Source organism: Chelonoidis abingdonii, chromosome 9, assembly GCF_003597395.2.
Source record: "Chelonoidis abingdonii isolate Lonesome George chromosome 9, CheloAbing_2.0, whole genome shotgun sequence".
Classification (NCBI taxonomy): domain Eukaryota; kingdom Metazoa; phylum Chordata; order Testudines; family Testudinidae; genus Chelonoidis; species Chelonoidis abingdonii.
The window spans coordinates 62,810,957-62,831,431 of NC_133777.1; the positions used below are offsets into that span (position 1 = coordinate 62,810,957).

A 20,475-nucleotide genomic window follows, 5' to 3' on the forward strand; every position below is an offset into this window, starting at 1 on the left:
GCAGAAGGGGCAAATCCAAGGGCAAGCATTACCCTACTACAACACATGATAAGTAGTTCTCTCAGGCATTCTCTATACTTTCATTCAGGGGCGGTGCAAACCATTTTAGGTGAACTAGGCGGTTGCTAGGGCGGCCCAAGATCTTGGGGGCGCCAAAAAGTGGCGCCCCAAAAATTTTTTTAAATGGTTGGCGCCGCTGTGCTGGAGGGGCTGAGCTGCGGCAGAGGCAGGCTGCCTGCGCCGGTGCAGCCCAAGGTGTCCCCCGATGTCAGGGGCCGGCCGCCTGTCAGCGCGCCCGCGCCGCAGCCCGGCAGCCCAGGGCGCCCCCCCACCCCTGGGTCAGGGAGCCGCGAGACCCGCGCGCTGGGCAGCGAAATGTCCTGGCGCCTAGGGCGCCAGAAACCCTAGCGCCAGTCCTGTACTTCAGGCTGCCTAATGCTTTGAATGATGAGACCATGTTTTCAGTTCCTTATACTTTTGCCAGAATTAAACCATTTGGGTTGAAGTTTTTCATTCTGGGTGTAGGTTTCAGACTGATTTTTTTGGGGTAAGTTTCAGCAAAAAATGTTCAGTTATTGCCAAGAATGAGGTTGAAGAAGAATGCTGTTTGGCCCATTTAAAATGCCTAGCATTAATGAGAAACTCTGGCACCTCAATGATCTGGAGAAAAGGCTTGAAATTTGGTGGGGGTCACTCTGGTGTCGGTGTGGTCCCTGTGAAAACCCAAATTTGGACAAGTTACAAGCCTCTGGAAAATCACAGTTTGCACATCCTCAGTAGAGATATTAGAGGCTGGCAGCTACATTTTATGAGGATTCCATCTGCTCTATCCCCACATAGCTCCTGCATGCTGATTGGACTGTATATGTGCCATCCCCAGCACCAGAGCATGCTCCATTCCAGGGCCATGGTGGCTGAGCAGGATTTAGCTTGCAATGGCTTTTCTTGGCTGCTGGAGACCACTGTGGTGGCAGGTATTGGAACTGAGCAATGAGACTTTCTTTCTATGTTCTTAATGCCCCCTATTGCCACCCAGAAAGCTTGGAGGAAGCAGCCTGATTACAGTGCAAAAGGATGGGGAGGAGAGGAAGGCTAAAAGCAACAAAAGCTGTGGGATGGGGGTTGAAATAGTAGAAAACCAGGTCTGGAACAGGAGCCGAAGAAAAGGGGGACAGTCAACATGTTGGGGGTACAGGGACAAAGAGTCTGACCACTACAGAGAACATCCTACCCCCAGAACCTGTAACTGAACCCAGGGTTCCTGATTGTCTAGCAAATAACTGTGAACTCCACCTTGCCCCCACCTTCCAGTGGCTGGTCCACACAGGACTACTAGGCTGTGCTTCTCTACTCATTACCTCAAAAGGCAAGAGTCTTAATGTCTCAGCCCTGCTCATGACCCATATGAGACTCAGTATGGTTCCACATGACAAAAATTGTTTTTTCAGATTGCTTTTTATGAAAATACACATTACATCCCCAAAATGACATGAAAAGAATGTTAAGGTTGCAAAGTCAAGCATTCCAAAATTAGGAAATGCCAGAATGAAGGCTGCCTGTGCAACCTTATTTGGTTTCCTTGGTCATATGCATGGTTATGATATTGTGTGATCGTGTTTGCAGTATTGTTGTAGCTGTGTTAGCCCCAGGATGTTAGAGAGACAAGGTGGGTGAAGTAATATCTTCTTACTGGATCAACTTCTGTGGTGAGAGAAGTTGGTGCAGTAAAAGATATTACTTCATCCACCTTGTTTCTCTAATATGTAATCATGTAATTTAACTATTTTCCACTGGACCCCCTAACTCGATCAGTACAAAGGATAGATGGTATTTAGGAAATTAATCAGGCTGCGTAATGAATAAGGCTTTTGTCCTTAGGATTGTGGGCTCATTTGCTTCAGAAGTTGGAAGATATGTAGTGAATGAGGTAAAGAATTACTGGCAGAGGAAAGATGGTCTTATGGCAAAAACAATCAAATGGTGTCCCGAAGAACTGGATTCTGTCCCTGCCCCTCTAAAGAATTCCTGTGGTGCTGGGCAACTCACTTCAACTAAACCATTCACAGGTGGCCACTGATTATCTTCCACATTTCTTGATTGCCCCACTTAAGAACCTACTACTGCAACGGAAGTCAATGGGAGCTCTGCTCTGAAAAATTAGCCCTTAATCGTCTGTAGCTGGGTTCCCAACATTAGTAAACATTGAAAAGGTTGGCCTTAACCCATCCCAGTTTCTCCTCTGTAAACACCATTTTATCTCGTAGGGTGTTGTGAAGATAAATGTATTTTTGTTGGTGAAGCACTCAGATACTTCAGTGAGTAACTTATGATTGTGTAACTAGTGCAGACTTTGGAGGGTGGGTAATAAATAAGGGTAAGATTATGTCACAGAAGTCATGGATTACGTGACTTTCGGAGACCTCTGTAACATTTTCCAGCCTCGGCGTGGTCAGCCGATGGGGGCCATGGAGCTCTGAGCTACCAAAGGCGGCGGGGGGACCCTGGAGCTTTCTGCTGCTACAGGTGGTGGAGGAGGCCCCATTCAGCTTCCAGTCACCACCGACAATGGGTGTTGGACCCCACCTTCTGCTGTGGGTCTAAGCTCTCATCCCTCCCTGCTTGGGCTTCGGTTCTCCTTCCCCCCTCCCACTTTCCTCAGTTTTGTCTTGGTTATTTTTAGCAAAAGTCAGAGACAGGTCATGGGCTTCTATGATTTTTTGTTTATTGCCTGTGACCTGTCCCTGACTTTTACTAAAAATAACCATGACAAAATCTTAACCTGAGCAATAAATAATGCGGGGGGAGGGGGACGTACATAGAAAGATGAGGACAAAAGATTATTCACTAAGTGAGCACCATCCATCCAGTGCACTTTATTGGGCAGGGGTCCGGGGGAAAAAATTGTATGTGATCATAGAATTAAAGAGTATCATAATGCATGTGCCCGAGGGGCCGAATTAAGGTTGCTTGGGCATTTCCTAACCTATACATGCTTGACTTTGCAATCATCACTTCAAACGTGTTTTTTATACAATAGAACTCTATTGCAGTAGTAACACTGCATTGTTATACGGAGAAGACAAAACCATGAGTTGAACGAGTGTGGAACAAAATATATACACTCAGAGGCAAGAGCTCAGTCTCACTCCCTGCACCTTGCCTGCCTTGCCTCGTTTTTGTACAGTTACATTAAATTCTGTTTTCCTTCCTTATGCATGAATCCTTGGGGCCTGTACTTTTTGGGTAGGGCTCTGTTGAGTTGCCTGACCCTCATACAGATATTACCACTTAAGGCCATGATATTACCACTTAAGGCCCAAAACTAATACAAAACAAATAAAACATGATGATTGTCTAGGCAGCATGCAATACCAACAAGTATGCATAGTTGTTCTGGGTGACTGCTGTGTATCAGTTTTCATTCAGCACACTACAGCCTTATATACATTAGAGGGCAGAGCTGTTCCACAGTTAAACACCTGAGCTGAGGTTTCATAGCACCTTTGGTTCCTGCCGTCACTGATAATGACTAATAATGACGCAGCACCTGGAGGTCCCAATTAGGAACAGGACCCTGTTGTACTAGGCATTGTACACACATGATAGGTAAAGGGTTAAACGAGGGGAAAGAATTGGCCTAACATTCTTGACTTTAGTGAGAGTGGAGAAGGCCAATGCTACGTGCGTTTGAAAAGGCCACCTCTCATGAGGCAGGCATCAGGGAAGGAAGAGAGGCAAGAGAGGATTAGTACGTTGCCCCTAAACCTCAGGGGCCCCAAAACCCCATTTCCAGGGGCCCCAAAACCCCATTTCAGGGGCCCCAAATCCCAGGGGCCCCAAAATCCCATTTCTAGGGGCACCTAAACTCTAGGTCCCAAGACCCCATTTCCAGGGGCCCCAAAACCCGATTTTCAGGGGCCACTACCCCAGGGGCCCAAACCCCCATATGCAGGGGCCCCTAATTCCAGGGGCCCCTAAACCCCATTTCCTGTGGCCCCTAACCCCAGGGGCCCCCAAACCCCATTTCAAGGGGCCACTAGCCCCAGGGGCCCCAAAATCCCATTTCCAGGGTTTCTAAAACTGCATTTCTTGGGGCCCCAAACCTCAGGGGCCCCAAAACCCCATTACCAGGGGCCCCAAAACCTCATTTCAGGGGCCCCAAAATCCCATTTCAAGGGGCCCCTAAACTCTAGGTCCCAAGACCCCATTTCCAGGGGCCCCAAAAACCCATTTCCAGGGGCCTCAAACCCCAGGGGTGCCAAACCCCCATTTCCAGGGGCCACCAGCACCAGGGGCCCCAAACCCCCATATCCAGGGGCCCCTAATCCCAGGGGCCCCAAAACCCCATTTCCAGGGGAGCCAAACCCCTGGGGCCCCAAAAACCCTTTTCCTGTGGCCCCTAACCCCAGGGTCCCCAAAACCCCATTTCTTGGGGCCCCAAACCTCAGGGGCCCCAAAACCCCATTTCTGGGGCCCCAAAACCCCATTTCAGGGGCCCCAAACCGCAGGGGCCCCAAAATCCCATTTCTAGGGGCCCCTAAACTCTAGGTCCCAAGACNACCGAGTCCTGACAGGCCCCTGGAACACCCACAATCCAACTTCCTGTTCCCCGTCCCCGACTGTCCCGTCCCCTGAACCTCTGCCCCCTGACTGTCCCCGGGACTCCCTGCCCCTTATCCAATCCCCGGGGCCCTTTACCATGCCGCTTATCCCCACCTCCCCCCTCTCCCAGAGTCTCAGCGCGCCGCATCCAGGAGCGGCCCTGGACAGCGCTGCAGTGGCGTGGCTCCACGTGACCAGAGCTCCCGCCAATTGGCCTGGAGCCCCACCTCCTTACCACATGGCTCTGAGTGGGAGGAGCTCAGGCCCTGCCTGAGCCATGGTGCTTTAGCTTGACCAGCGCCACTCCTGGATGCGGCGCACTGAGGCCCTGGGGGATGGGAGAAGGCAGAGATGGGGGGGAGCCTCCGACATTCTCCACGAATGTACATTTGCCCCTCCCTCCCTGCGTCTGGGCAGCCCTGGGTCTCATATCTCGCAAAAGGCTAGAGCTGTAAATGCTTTAATAGAACAGTAAAGATACATTTGAAACCAGTGTTTTTCTTGGAAAGAGAATGTTTTGATTTGTAATACCTGTGTACACAAGAAGTAAGATGTTTAGAGTCTCAAGATTTTTCTCACCTTTACTAGAGATACTTTAGTCCCATAAAATCCCTTGGCACTGAGCATAGGGTAATTTTAAGGTTTAAGATTGTCCATATACTCTGACAAATTTTAAACATTTCTACATTTGTGATGGATGGATTGGTGAGGGTAATGGTAGAGGCACAAAATGTATACCATGTAACTACATACTGAATATTGTAGCTGAAACTGGGTGCTTCTTTCATTTAAACAACTTAGAGGCATAACACTCTTTATTGTGATGGGTTTTGTTTTTTTTTTACAAATCTGTCTTTAATTTGTACTAATGAAGTTTTTTTTTTTTTCTCTTGTGGATTGACAGATACTTTAGACGAATACTTTGAATATGAAGCTGAGGAATTCCTGGTCTCCTTGGCCTTATTGATTACTGAAGGTCGAACACCAGAATTTTCTGTAAAGGGTAGAACAGAGGGTTTCCATTGCCCTCCAGCACAGTCAAGTCAGCCATTAACATCTAAGCATGAGTGCACCGACAAATTGGCCCAGGTATGACAATATCAGTACATGATAAATACCATGGAATATTAATGGGGAATCCATAGAATCTTCAACTTGTGCGAACTGTCATGGCTCCATTGTCGGTTGAGCTATGGCAATTTAAATCAGCTGATGATCTGCCCCGTAGCTTTCTAGTTAAGCTCTAGTGACAGTCACTCACTCTCTATATAAATTGTTATTTTTTCCCTTAAACAAATATGTAATTGAAAATAGTACTGACAGCATATTCTGTCATTAACAAACATCTTATTATATAGTCTATATAAGGTATCTTGCTAATGAACATAACATATACTTGTGTTCTTATACCGTTGTTGTTTGTTGTTCATCGTAGTCGTAGTCTAGTCGTAGAATAATATCAAGTTTTTTATTGTCTGGGTGTATAGAACCATAATTTGCATTAGTGGGATTTTTGAGAAAATTTAGACTTTTCCCTAATTTTTGTTGCATTTCTAGATAATCTTGGACATTTATTTTTCAGTTTTGATCATTGGTGTGTGGATGGGGGAATTGGTGCAGAAAGGTTGAGGCTCTTCAGTCTCTAAATAAGAGGTGTTGATCCAGAACTCAGTAAACCTACGTCCCTGGCTATGCAGGAGAATTGCTCCGGCCCAAAGATTCTAACAACTCCAACAGGATATTGGACCCAGGGCCAGCTCTACAGTTTTCGCTGCCCCAAGCAGCGCACGGAATTGCTGTCGTGGGTAGGGGGGAGGGGGCAGTCCCTGTACCCTTAGGGTGGCAGGCGCGTTTCTGCAGCTGCAGCAATTCGACAGCAGCTTCTGTGTTTAACTGAAGCCGCCCCGGACAGCTAAACATAAAAGCTGCTGCCAAATTGCCGCCACTGCGGAAACGTGCCTGCTGTCTTAAGGGCACACAGACTGCCCCCCCCCACCCGCGGCGGCAATTCGGCGCGCTGCTTGGGGGCAAAACAACAGGGACTGCCGCACCTTGTAGATTGCCACCCCAAGCACCAGCTTGGAATGCTGGCGCCTGGAGCCGACCCTGATTGGACCCCAGAAGGGGGGACTTAGAGAGAGTGAGAAAAGAACAAGTAGCAGAGTACAGGTGATGGGAAGCTCCTATATATGATCTTTCTTTTCCCCACAAATTCTCTAAATTACCACCTTAGAGCTTTATTACATCTTGCATTGGTAATGGCTCTGCAGCCTTTGTGATTTGAAAAACTCAGATGTATTTTCCTGGATCGGGCTCTTAATGCTTTTACATTTTTTGAATGTGCTCTTAAAGTTGATTTTAAATCTAACTAGCATTGTGGTGCTTTGTTGTTGTTGTTTTGTTTTTAAGTGTCGTCAAGCCAGACGAACCAGATCTGAGGTTATGCTGCTGTGGAAAAATAATATTCCTATCATGATAGAAGTGATGCTACTTCCAGACTGTTGCTATAGTGATGAAGGGCCCACCACAGAAGGGAGTGATTTAAATGATCCTGCAATCAAACAAGATGCATTGCTGTTAGAAAGGTGGATTTTGGAGCCAGTTCCCCGACAGTAAGTTTCGGTGTGGAGGTTAGTTAATAATTTAAGGTGACTGGATTCTTGCAGGGCCACTGGCTGGTTTAGTAACTTGGATTTGAATCCCAGCTTATTATTGCTGTTCTTGGAAAATAATTGTATTCTAGTACAAAATTTGGGCTTGATTTTCCACAGCCTAGCACTTTTGTGTTAGAATTGTAGCATTTTGCACTCACTTTGTAGAGGTATATATAACTACATACGGTGCAAGTTAGTGGAGAATCAGGCCCTGAGTCTATTTTAGCATGCTAGATGTATTTCATTAAGAACGTAAGTCTCCTTTTATCACAAAGTTCACCACAAATAATACTGTTTTGTTTCTGGCATTTAGAAAGGAAACTTATTTTCAGTCATTTTAAAGCAAGTTGTTTTGATGATGCATAGCGTCTTTGTGTATCTTTTTATAAATTGTGCATTGAACCATAATTTCCTGCAGGATGTTTAGAAAATGTGTGACTTAAAAGTTCAGGAGTAGTGGAAGGAAATTTTGCAGCAAAGGATCTTGTTTTGAAAAAAATATTATTGGTTTCTAAGATCTTAATAAGATTAAAGCAAAGCTACTCCAACTGTTAAATTATTTTGCTGTTTTTTGTAATGGCTCTTACCAATACCTGCTTATTTCTTTTAATACATTTTAGAAGTGGAGATCGCTTTATTGAAGAGAAGACCCTCTTATTGGCTGTCCGCTCTTTTGTTTTCTTTTCTCAGTTGAGCGCTTGGCTGAGTGTTTCACATGGTGCTGTTCCTCGTAATATTCTGTACAGGTAGGTCTGAGGTAGAAAAGAGCCATTTGTTTGTTCTTAGTGGGTAATTGCTGAATAAAAAGTAGCCTTAGAACAATTGATTCTCCTCCCCCTTTGGATGGGCTTTGCTCGTTGTTTGTTCTAGCATTTGGTTTGGGGATTTTGCAGAGTATGACAGTTGCCAGTTTCCTTAATGAATTGTATTTGCCTTTTTTTTTTTTTTTAATATATATATCTTTAGAAAAATCTGCATATAATGTAAATTTATACAGAGGCTTTTCTGTGTTATTTCAGAGTAAGTGCTGCAGATGTGGACCTGCAATGGACTTTTTCCCAGACACCAACTGAACATATGTTTCCTGTTCCTAATGTTTCTCACAATGTGGCCTTGAAAGTCAGTGTCCAGTCCTTGCCTAGACAATCTAACTATCCGGTTTTGACCTGTAGTATTCACACCAGCCTAGGCTTTTATGAAAAGGGAATACAAGAACATAATGTACATCAGCACTGTGATTCCATTGAGAGAGAGCAGCGCAGTGTGTCCAGTTCACAGCGTTCATGTGGAAAACAAACGTGGACATTGATTCCTAAGGGCTTAGTTAATGCAAAAATATCCCCTGAATTTTCTACATCGGTGAGAAACATAAAACTTTATCCAGCAACTGGTCTTGGGTCTGCCTTTGGGACATCACTGTCTAAAGTTCAGTGCTATAATGCTATGGGGGACGACAAGACACAGCCACGTGAAACATCACTCAGAACTTTTAAATCCTTTTCTTTGGTTGATCCCCAAGTTCCAAATAGTCACTGTTCCCATCAGCGCATAGGAGAGACTAGTCCTTTGATAGGTTCTTTACTTCAGGAGCGACAGGAAGTTATAGCAAGAATTGCTCAGCACTTGATTCACTGTGATCCATCTACTTCACTTGTTACTGGATGTCCATTCAACATGCATGAAACCAGTTCAGTTACTTCAAAAGTGTTTTGGAATACTTATGAAGATGAAAGCTTGCTGAAAAAAGGCAAGGAAACATCCTCTGTTTCTACTGCTAACACAGATATTACGTTATCAGAAGACTGCAGTGAAGACAAGACAAGAGCAATACCAGAGAACCCATTGGTTGATTCCCATGTTACTGTGAACCACTGTTCTCGTCAGTCCATAGGAGAGACTAATCCTTTAATAGGTTCTTTACTTCTGGAGCGACAGGAAGCTATAGCAAGGATTGCCCAACACTTGATTCACTGTGATCCAGCTACTTCACACATTACCGGGCGTCCATTCAATGTACATGAAAGCAGTTCAATCACTTCAAAAGTTTTTCAAAGTTCATATGAAGATGAAAACTTGTTGAAGAAAGGCAAGGAAACATCCTCTATTTCTTTCTCTAAGTCTGACGTTACCATAGAAGACAGCAGTAAAATAAAGACCAGAACACCTGATACCCCTCTGACATCTTATAGACTTGATGGTGAATTGAAGGCTTCTCCAAAGCCCCAAGCAAGAAGAAAACTGATTCTAGCAAAATCCAGTGAAGTTGTCCAAAACACATTTCAGCAGACTCCAAATAAAACTACCAATTCATTTATTAGCATAAGTATATCATGTAGCAAAGAAAATAAATCTGAACTGCGAGGTAAACGGGAAACAGTACTTTCTGGTTGTCCACATAAAGACCAAATGACCAAAAAAGACATTGGTAAACAGTGTTCAAATTTCAACAGCACTGATGAAGAGATTTGCAAAAATAAACTTAAAGAAAGAACAATCACGAGTGAGAATAGTAATGGAGACTGTTTAATCAATCCACAGTTAGATAAATCCAAAATACTTGAAGGTACAAAAAAAGTGACACTAATGCAGGCATCTAATATTTTGCACAAAAATGAGCTTAAGTGTTTAGATAAAGATTCAAAAAAACCAAATATATGTGAGCAAAATACCCAACTTGTTAGTATTGAAAATTATTTAAATAAAGACCATGACAGTTTCAAATGCAAAAATAAGCAAGATAAACTGAAAACTGCACATGATGAGAATGAAGACCCAACTGACTATGAATTTCAAAGCAATTCCCAGAAGAAATCTATAGAAGACTATTTGGCTAGGTGTGAACGACTGAAGAATGCTGATGTGCTGGTAAGTACCTACCTGACAAGAGAGGAGTAGGTATTTAAATAACTTGGAGTATATTCTAGATCAACTCAGAAGAATCTTCTACAGAAAGAAGATGTGTAGATTTAATCATGCTCTTTTATATGAAACACTGTAGTTAAAATCTCTGCTTTCAGGTCTGAAGATTGGTCTTGTGTTTTTTGTTTTTTATTTTTGTGTTTTCTCCTGTTATATTTAATATTTAGAGGAAAACTGCCAGGCCTCACACATCAGAATAGAGCTGTTAATGAATATTCCCACAGTCCTACTTCATTTGTCAGACTTCCTAGTTTTATAAGTAGAAAAATATTTAACTATGCAATATGATGAATAACAAGTGAGCTAGTCCACAGTGGCTGTAAGTTGGTGCCAAAAGGAAACTCTTCTTTAGAGGATGCATGAATCTGTTGTACTTTGTTTCCTAACATAGTAATACCATAGATCTAATTTCTCTGAACCAAGGTATAATCTTAAAATATGCTGCAGAGAAACTGGAAAAACTTTTTAATTTTTGAAAACAAGTGAGAAACAAATTCAGAACCTAATTTTAACTTGATAAGCCACCTGAAGTATCCTATTATAGCTTGAGTAAATGTCTTTTACTTACAGAGAATACCACCACTCAAGCATTCAAGTATATGTCGGAAACACAATTTTCACTCTGTGGATGGGACTGTAACCAAGGCTTTCCATCCTCGAACTGGATTGCCTCTACTTTCAAGCCCTGTACGTTACTATTGTGATATTTTTTTGAGCTATTTTTCTGAAGAAAGATGAAATAATTTTGTATTTTAATGTCTAGGTGTTCTAGAAAATCTGATAAAAGCTCATAGATATTTTTCAGTCTAAGTTAATAAGGTAAATTTGAGGTAAAACTTGACATAGAATGACAACTTGGAAAAAGAAAATGTGTCTGAGAGCTGATGATGTAGCGTCTTAATCACAAAGGATTAACTTTACAGCAATTTGTAGCATAGACAAGGTCCTTCATTTCCAGTTTTTATTTCCCAAGGATTTATCAATATTTAGTTCAAAAATTAACTCTTAAATGTAGAATGTAAAAAGTTTAAGATCACATATTTCTGCATTGTTTTTGTAATTTATGTCAGAATTGTCACAGACTACAGGATTTGTGATGGCAGTCTTCAAAGTAATAAAATATTATTTTTCCTTAGGTTCCTCAGAGAAAAACACAGTCGGGGTGCTTTGATCTGGACTCATCTTTGCTGCGATTGAAATGTTTGTCTACAAGAAGGTATTCATCCTTTTCTACTTACAAGAAAGTGTGGGAGTGTATTCAGTGGAAATATTACATGTATAATTACATATATAAACTGTGTCTGTAAGCAATAACCCACAAAGTGGGTGAGGCAAACTGAACCAAGCCAAAATGTGAGTGTCATTCATAGGAACCCTTCTTTAGGAGTACTCTGTCTTCTAAATAGTTGTAACAACTGGGATGAGTTCCTGTGCAGTAACACTACATTGATGTACATTGGAAATGTGCTGAAATCAGTAAGAGATTTTATACCATAATTCTTCCTTTTACAATAAATAATTAGTTCACAGTTCGTAATATAAAACAGAGGGGACTTTAAGTAAGAAAAGAGTTTCACTTCCATTTTGGATATGGAGATATATATAACATCTGGCTCAGATGGGTTTACAGCTGCTTTGCATTGCTGGAGATTTGCAAAGCTGCTAGAGAAAACTGGCGAATCTATCCTATATTACAGTGTTTCCCAAACTTGGGACGCTGCTTGTGTAAGGAAAGCCTCTGGCAGGCTGGGCCGGTTTACCTGCCGCATCTGCAGGTTTGGTTGATCACGGCTCCCACTGGCCGTGGTTTTCCGCTCCAGCCCAATGGGAGCTGCTGGAAGCGGTGCAGGCCAAGGGACGTACTGGCCGCGGGTTCTAGCAGCCCCCATTGGCCTGGAGCAGCAAACCGCGGCCAGTGGGATCCACGATCAGACAGACCTGCGGACGCGAACGGTAAACAAACCGGCCCGGCCCACCAGGGGCTTTCCCTACACAAGTGGCATCCCAAGTTTGGGAAACACTGCCATAGTAGTTTAGATTGATAATCCAACAATATCCCACTCAAGCAAAGGAAGTTAGTTGCTTGACTTCTTTTATCTCTGAACCATTTTTTTCTTAACGTTCTGTCATGTATATTTTCAAATTTCTGCAAAGGCATGCGGGATCAGATTTGGATTATTTTGGTGAAATCTTTGCCCCCTTGACTTCAGCGGGGCCAGGATATTACTGTTTTAATTCCTCTGTAGAAGTTAAGGGGCTTGTTATGATTTCTCATGCACTAGTATGCATAACTTGGAAATCTGTTGTTGTGGAAGCTAGTTAATGGAGATTTCAAGACATGTTGAAATAAAACACCTGAATACAAGAGAAAAGAATGTTGACACTTTGTTCAATTACTACTGGTAGAATGAATGGACAACAGTAAATTCTTGTGTTTTCATCTATTTTTAGCATACAAATTATGAAACCATTGTCCAGTGCAGGTTATTAGAAAATGGCTACATTAAGACTTCATCAGTATAATTCTTTAGTCATTATTTGTTTGGGACAATATTTTGTGATGCATCAAAAAAAAAATAAAAAGATTTTCTCCACAGCTGTCTGTATGCATAACAGAAATCAAGGAACAAATAGTATTAATGCCATTAAATTATTGTGCCTTTTTTTGAATAGTCCACAACAACGTATAAACACAGACAGTGACCCAGAAGGCCATGAGAAACCATTTCTGAGTTCCAGTGCTCCACCCATAACAAGTCTTAGCCTTCTAGGAAACTTTGAGGTATTGTATGTGCTCCAAAAGTCTCATACTTATAATACTTATTTAGTGTGTTATAAAGGGTTAATTATACTTGTGTGAATAACTCCTAAATAATTCACTATGTTCATTATTAAACTGAGCAAAAACCCCTTTGTTCTGATCTCTACTTACAAAACCCCCTAGCCCATCTTCACAAGCATGAACATCGAGCAAGTGATGAGAATGCTGTTATCCTTTATTCCGGCTTTAAGGGATCAGACCTTATAATTGTTAATACTCATACTAAGATCCTGTGGAAAAAATTTAAAAAAACTAGTTTCTCACAATTTGATGCTTAAAGTATCATACGAGCTAATGTAAATGAAATGAGTGAAAATAGTGTAAGGCAGATATTAAGGCACTAGCCTTTCATTTCAGGAAACTTGTGTTTCTAAATTTAACTTAAGTGACCAGATAGTGTCCTATTTATAGAATGCTAGTTCTAGCTGTGAAATGTTGGTATGGGATTATTTCACTTAAAAGGGGTAAATTGATTTTTTATTTTTTGTAGATTTTATACGCCAAAGAAAACTATTGCATAGACCCACTGGGGTGTTTCAGGGGTTTTGTCACATACTTCAGTGGGAGCAGGATTGGGGTTCATGTGTTGTTTATTCTTGAACTAATCCTACTCCACTACATGTTTAAAAGTTGGAGGTATGTTTATGGTTTGGTTATGATTTTTGCCCAAGTCCCCTCACAGTAGTCCAAACAATGAAGTTCTTATGCTCACAAATTTCCCATTTGAAGTTACTGTAAGTTTTTTGCCTGAGCATAGATTACAGGATTTGGCCCATTATGTCTTTTAAAGTACACCCTGCACTGGGTGTCCTTGTGCCTGAAGCAGGTACAATGCCTCTCTGTGCCTTGAGGAGTGCAGAGCGAGCACAGTCACTGCACTGCCCTTGCCAGAACTACAGTGTCCACTTCTTGCTACACTATAGTAGCTCTTCTATGCATGTGCAGAGTTGGGGCTCTCGTGAGAGAGGCTAGTGCAGGCAGCACTACTAGCCTTGTGGACTCCTCAAGTGCTGTAAGTGCAGTGGCTGCTATTGATCCCAAGCCCAGCACACAGCAGAAGAATGAGACAAAGGAGGTCTCTGCACCATGTTGTCTCATTACTTACACATCTATGCAGGGGAAAGTCACTCTTGCTACCCCTGATTTTAAAAACAATGAGGAAGATGACTGTGAAAGCTGTGTATGATAGCTAGCAATAATTTAATTACAAATTAAAGTTTTCAGAAAAGTTCGGCAATAACTTTTTGCTGTTTTCTATGCTGTATACCTAACCAGAGGCGTGTGTGCATTTTGGTCTTTCAGGAGTCTGTCTTGAACTATCGTTTAGATCCTCTAGGCATTGTTGATGGCTTCACTGCTGAGGTGGGAGCAAGTGGAGTCTTCTGCCCCACACACATGACTCTTCCAGTCGAAGTGTCATTCTACAGTGTTTCAGATGATAATGCACCCTCTCCCTATATGGTATGTGTGTGTTTGGGTTTTTTTTCTATTTTCATCTGCAAAAATCTAATGGAAATGTCTGCACATATTAGAGAATTTGACTAGCTGTTTTTTAGAATCCGTTCTGTTTAAAGCATCTTGAAGTCTGGCTTGAGGGCCAAATATAACACTTTATAGCCACTTTATTCCTATAACTGTGGGATGCGGACGAAGCTGATCAACTATAGGCTTTTGTTCTTGGTGAACTTGCATAACTTATTTCTCTAATAAAAAATATGCACCTACAAACAAATATTAGGGCTGTGCACTTCATTATGCAAAGTGTGTTTAATATATGCATGTGGCCCTCATGCTCCTAGCCAGTTGCAGGTACACCCTTTGGAGTCAAAAAGTTGATTTGAGCTGTGGTTTAAAAAGAATACTGTACTACCAAAGCTGGGAAACTAAAACGACCCCTATCAGCCATGGTTTAATTAGTGGATATGAACAACAAAATTCCACTGTGCCTCTGCCCTGCATTTCTACTATGACAGCAATATTTATGTACACTTCAAAAACCTATATGCTAAAAAGCACAAGGGCCTAACATATGCCAGTGTTTTGTGGCGAAATATAGCAGCCTGTCTCAGCCTGTTATTGGCTCCTTGGTAGGAAAAGTTGAAATTATGTGGGTAACAGATCCAATTTTGAGATTCAGATTTTAGTGTGCATATGGTAAGTAAGATCTTTAAGGGCTTGTGTAAATTATTTAGCAATTTAGGAGCCTTTCTGAAAATCCCATTTTTAAACTAAGTCCTAGCTAATGTGTATTTTCAAGAACAAGATGTTGAAAAATATGAAAAGGATTTAGAAAATGAGAGAGAGGAATCTTTTTGGTTTTCTGTTTTAAACTTGAGGGAAGTAGTTACACTTTTTTTTGCTTGTTTTTTTTTCTCCCATCCTTTCATCTCACTTAAAACAAACACCTCTCCTTTGCTTTCATCTCCCTAGGATTATTTCATATAGTGGTTTTCAAGTCATGCAGTGGATTCTGGTGTCCCATGGATGTCTAGAAACCCTTGCTTGTTTTATTAGCTGGACTTCATTGTTCTGATTCTTCTCCACATGCTGTAAATAATCATGTAATGTTATGGTTGTGCATCACAGAACTAGTACAACATTTATCTAATGCAGTGGTTCCCAAACTGGGGTTCATAAACCCCGGGGGTTTGCGAAATGTTACAGGGTTTCTCGGGGAGAAAATTCCCTAATGGCAGATAGAGCTGTCCCTAGGGACCCTAGACAGCAGGGGGCCAGCAGCCCAGAGCCCCGGACTTCCAAGAGCTAAGGAGATCAAAGCAAGCATATCTATCACACTGAGGAGATTTAACTTCAAGACTCCTTATAAGAAATGGAAAAGGAGGTGATATTTTTTGCTGTTTTTAAAATTAAATAGGCAGCTAGTGGTGTGTTTAAAATTATTATGAAGAACATGTTTAAGCTTTGTTGTAACATGCGTTGTTTGCCTGGACTGCTCAACACCTGAATGATTGTGTAGGAGGAACTCTTTTGAGTTGGCTTCTTAAATACCTTCATGCTGTTTCACATCTGATACTCCTTGATGAAATATAGGAGCCTTGTCTTAGAACAGGCCCAAAGTGATACAAGCTATGAAAGTGATATAGGAGCCTTGTCTTAGAACAGGCCCAAAGTGATACAAGCNCCCAGGGGCCCCAAAACCCCATTTCCAAGGGCCCCTAGCCCCAGGGTCCCCAAAACCCCGTTTCTTGGTTCCCCAAACCTCAGGGGTCCCCAAACCCCATTTCCAGGCACCCCAAAACCCCATTTCAGGGGCCCCAAACCCCAGGGGCCCCAAAATCCCATTTCTAGGGGCCCCTAAACTCTAGGTCTCAAGACCCCATTTCCAGGGTCCCCAAAACCCCATTTCCAGGGGTCCCAAACCCCAGGGTCCCCAAAATCTCATTTCTACGGGCCACTAGCACCAGGGGCCCCAAACCCCCATATCCAGAAGCCCCTAATCCCAGGGGACCCAAAACCACATTTCCAAAAGCCCCAAAGCCCTGGGGCCCCAAAACCCCATTTCCTGTGGCTCCTAGCCCCAAGGGCCCCAAAACCCCATTTCCAGGGTCCCCAAAATCCCATTTCTTAGGGCCTCAAACCTCAGGGTCCCCAAAACCCCATTTCCAGGGGCCCCTAGCCCCATGGGCCCCAAAACCCAATTTCCAGGGTCCCCAAACTCAATTTCTTGGGGCCCCAAACCTCAGGGGCCCTAAAACCCCATTTTCAAGGGCCCCAAAACCCCATTTCAGGGGCCCCAAACTCCAAGGGCAACAAAATCCCTTTTCTAGGTGCCCATAAACTCTAGGTCCCAAGACCCCATTTCCGGGGGCCCCAAAACACCATTTCCAGGGGCCCCAAACCCCAGGGGCCCGAAAACCCAATTGCCAGGGGCCCCTAGCCCCAGGGGCCCCAAAACCCCATTGCCAGGGGCCCTAAAACCCCATTTCTTGGGGCCCCACCCCTCAGGGGCCCCAAACCCCGTTTCAGGTGCCCCAAACCCCAGGGGCCCCCAAATCCCATTTCTAGGTGCCCCTAAACTCTAGGTCCCAAGACCCTATTTCCAGGGGCCCCAAAACCCCATTTCCAGGGGCCCCAAACCTCAGGGGCCCCAAAAGCCCATTTCCAGAGGCGACTAGCACCAGGGGCCCCAAACCCCCATATCCAGGGGCCCATAATCCCAGGGGCCCCAAAACCCCATTTCCAGGGGCCCCAAACCNATTAACTTTACAGCAATTTGTAGCATAGACAAGGTCCTTCATTTCCAGTTTTTATTTCCCAAGGATTTATCAATATTTAGTTCAAAAATTAACTCTTAAATGTAGAATGTAAAAAGTTTAAGATCACATATTTCTGCATTGTTTTTGTAATTTATGTCAGAATTGTCACAGACTACAGGATTTGTGATGGCAGTCTTCAAAGTAATAAAATATTATTTTTCCTTAGGTTCCTCAGAGAAAAACACAGTCGGGGTGCTTTGATCTGGACTCATCTTTGCTGCGATTGAAATGTTTGTCTACAAGAAGGTATTCATCCTTTTCTACTTACAAGAAAGTGTGGGAGTGTATTCAGTGGAAATATTACATGTATAATTACATATATAAACTGTGTCTGTAAGCAATAACCCACAAAGTGGGTGAGGCAAACTGAACCAAGCCAAAATGTGAGTGTCATTCATAGGAACCCTTCTTTAGGAGTACTCTGTCTTCTAAATAGTTGTAACAACTGGGATGAGTTCCTGTGCAGTAACACTACATTGATGTACATTGGAAATGTGCTGAAATCAGTAAGAGATTTTATACCATAATTCTTCCTTTTACAATAAATAATTAGTTCACAGTTCGTAATATAAAACAGAGGGGACTTTAAGTAAGAAAAGAGTTTCACTTCCATTTTGGATATGGAGATATATATAACATCTGGCTCAGATGGGTTTACAGCTGCTTTGCATTGCTGGAGATTTGCAAAGCTGCTAGAGAAAACTGGCGAATCTATCCTATATTACAGTGTTTCCCAAACTTGGGACGCTGCTTGTGTAAGGAAAGCCTCTGGCAGGCTGGGCCGGTTTACCTGCCGCATCTGCAGGTTTGGTTGATCACGGCTCCCACTGGCCGTGGTTTTCCGCTCCAGCCCAATGGGAGCTGCTGGAAGCGGTGCAGGCCAAGGGACGTACTGGCCGCGGGTTCTAGCAGCCCCCATTGGCCTGGAGCAGCAAACCGCGGCCAGTGGGATCCACGATCAGACAGACCTGCGGACGCGAACGGTAAACAAACCGGCCCGGCCCACCAGGGGCTTTCCCTACACAAGTGGCATCCCAAGTTTGGGAAACACTGCCATAGTAGTTTAGATTGATAATCCAACAATATCCCACTCAAGCAAAGGAAGTTAGTTGCTTGACTTCTTTTATCTCTGAACCATTTTTTTCTTAACGTTCTGTCATGTATATTTTCAAATTTCTGCAAAGGCATGCGGGATCAGATTTGGATTATTTTGGTGAAATCTTTGCCCCCTTGACTTCAGCGGGGCCAGGATATTACTGTTTTAATTCCTCTGTAGAAGTTAAGGGGCTTGTTATGATTTCTCATGCACTAGTATGCATAACTTGGAAATCTGTTGTTGTGGAAGCTAGTTAATGGAGATTTCAAGACATGTTGAAATAAAACACCTGAATACAAGAGAAAAGAATGTTGACACTTTGTTCAATTACTACTGGTAGAATGAATGGACAACAGTAAATTCTTGTGTTTTCATCTATTTTTAGCATACAAATTATGAAACCATTGTCCAGTGCAGGTTATTAGAAAATGGCTACATTAAGACTTCATCAGTATAATTCTTTAGTCATTATTTGTTTGGGACAATATTTTGTGATGCATCAAAAAAAAAATAAAAAGATTTTCTCCACAGCTGTCTGTATGCATAACAGAAATCAAGGAACAAATAGTATTAATGCCATTAAATTATTGTGCCTTTTTTTGAATAGTCCACAACAACGTATAAACACAGACAGTGACCCAGAAGGCCATGAGAAACCATTTCTGAGTTCCAGTGCTCCACCCATAACAAGTCTTAGCCTTCTAGGAAACTTTGAGGTATTGTATGTGCTCCAAAAGTCTCATACTTATAATACTTATTTAGTGTGTTATAAAGGGTTAATTATACTTGTGTGAATAACTCCTAAATAATTCACTATGTTCATTATTAAACTGAGCAAAAACCCCTTTGTTCTGATCTCTACTTACAAAACCCCCTAGCCCATCTTCACAAGCATGAACATCGAGCAAGTGATGAGAATGCTGTTATCCTTTATTCCGGCTTTAAGGGATCAGACCTTATAATTGTTAATACTCATACTAAGATCCTGTGGAAGTAATTTAAAAAAACTAGTTTCTCACAATTTGATGCTTAAAGTATCATACGAGCTAATGTAAATGAAATGAGTGAAAATAGTGTAAGGCAGATATTAAGGCACTAGCCTTTCATTTCAGGAAACTTGTGTTTCTAAATTTAACTTAAGTGACCAGATAGTGTCCTATTTATAGAATGCTAGTTCTAGCTGTGAAATGTTGGTATGGGATTATTTCACTTAAAAGGGGTAAATTGATTTTTTATTTTTTGTAGATTTTATACGCCAAAGAAAACTATTGCATAGACCCACTGGGGTGTTTCAGGGGTTTTGTCACATACTTCAGTGGGAGCAGGATTGGGGTTCATGTGTTGTTTATTCTTGAACTAATCCTACTCCACTACATGTTTAAAAGTTGGAGGTATGTTTATGGTTTGGTTATGATTTTTGCCCAAGTCCCCTCACAGTAGTCCAAACAATGAAGTTCTTATGCTCACAAATTTCCCATTTGAAGTTACTGTAAGTTTTTTGCCTGAGCATAGATTACAGGATTTGGCCCATTATGTCTTTTAAAGTACACCCTGCACTGGGTGTCCTTGTGCCTGAAGCAGGTACAATGCCTCTCTGTGCCTTGAGGAGTGCAGAGCGAGCACAGTCACTGCACTGCCCTTGCCAGAACTACAGTGTCCACTTCTTGCTACACTATAGTAGCTCTTCTATGCATGTGCAGAGTTGGGGCTCTCGTGAGAGAGGCTAGTGCAGGCAGCACTACTAGCCTTGTGGACTCCTCAAGTGCTGTAAGTGCAGTGGCTGCTATTGATCCCAAGCCCAGCACACAGCAGAAGAATGAGACAAAGGAGGTCTCTGCACCATGTTGTCTCATTACTTACACATCTATGCAGGGGAAAGTCACTCTTGCTACCCCTGATTTTAAAAACAATGAGGAAGATGACTGTGAAAGCTGTGTATGATAGCTAGCAATAATTTAATTACAAATTAAAGTTTTCAGAAAAGTTCGGCAATAACTTTTTGCTGTTTTCTATGCTGTATACCTAACCAGAGGCGTGTGTGCATTTTGGTCTTTCAGGAGTCTGTCTTGAACTATCGTTTAGATCCTCTAGGCATTGTTGATGGCT

At 42.5% G+C, this 20,475-nt stretch overlaps 1 protein-coding gene across 3 annotated transcripts in view; it reads left to right on the top strand.

Moving 5' to 3' along the window:
• Window positions 1–20,475, top strand: part of ATOSA (atos homolog A) — an 87,454-nt gene that overhangs the window by 55,461 nt on the left and 11,518 nt on the right. The window contains exons 2-10 of one of the 3 annotated variants that reach the window (XM_075069624.1): window positions 5,507–5,691; window positions 7,012–7,214; window positions 7,877–8,002; window positions 8,276–10,121; window positions 10,746–10,862; window positions 11,312–11,391; window positions 12,849–12,957; window positions 14,299–14,457; window positions 15,427–15,622. In XM_075069624.1, the coding sequence (XP_074925725.1) occupies window positions 5,507–5,691; window positions 7,012–7,214; window positions 7,877–8,002; window positions 8,276–10,121; window positions 10,746–10,862; window positions 11,312–11,391; window positions 12,849–12,957; window positions 14,299–14,457; window positions 15,427–15,441 (2,840 nt within the window). In that variant the 3' untranslated portion in view covers window positions 15,442–15,622. Of the gene's footprint in view, window positions 1–5,506; window positions 5,692–7,011; window positions 7,215–7,876; window positions 8,003–8,275; window positions 10,122–10,745; window positions 10,863–11,311; window positions 11,392–12,848; window positions 12,958–14,298; window positions 14,617–15,426; window positions 15,623–20,475 lie in introns of those variants that run through there. The other 2 variants (XM_075069623.1, XM_075069626.1) reach the window with 2 other exon arrangements.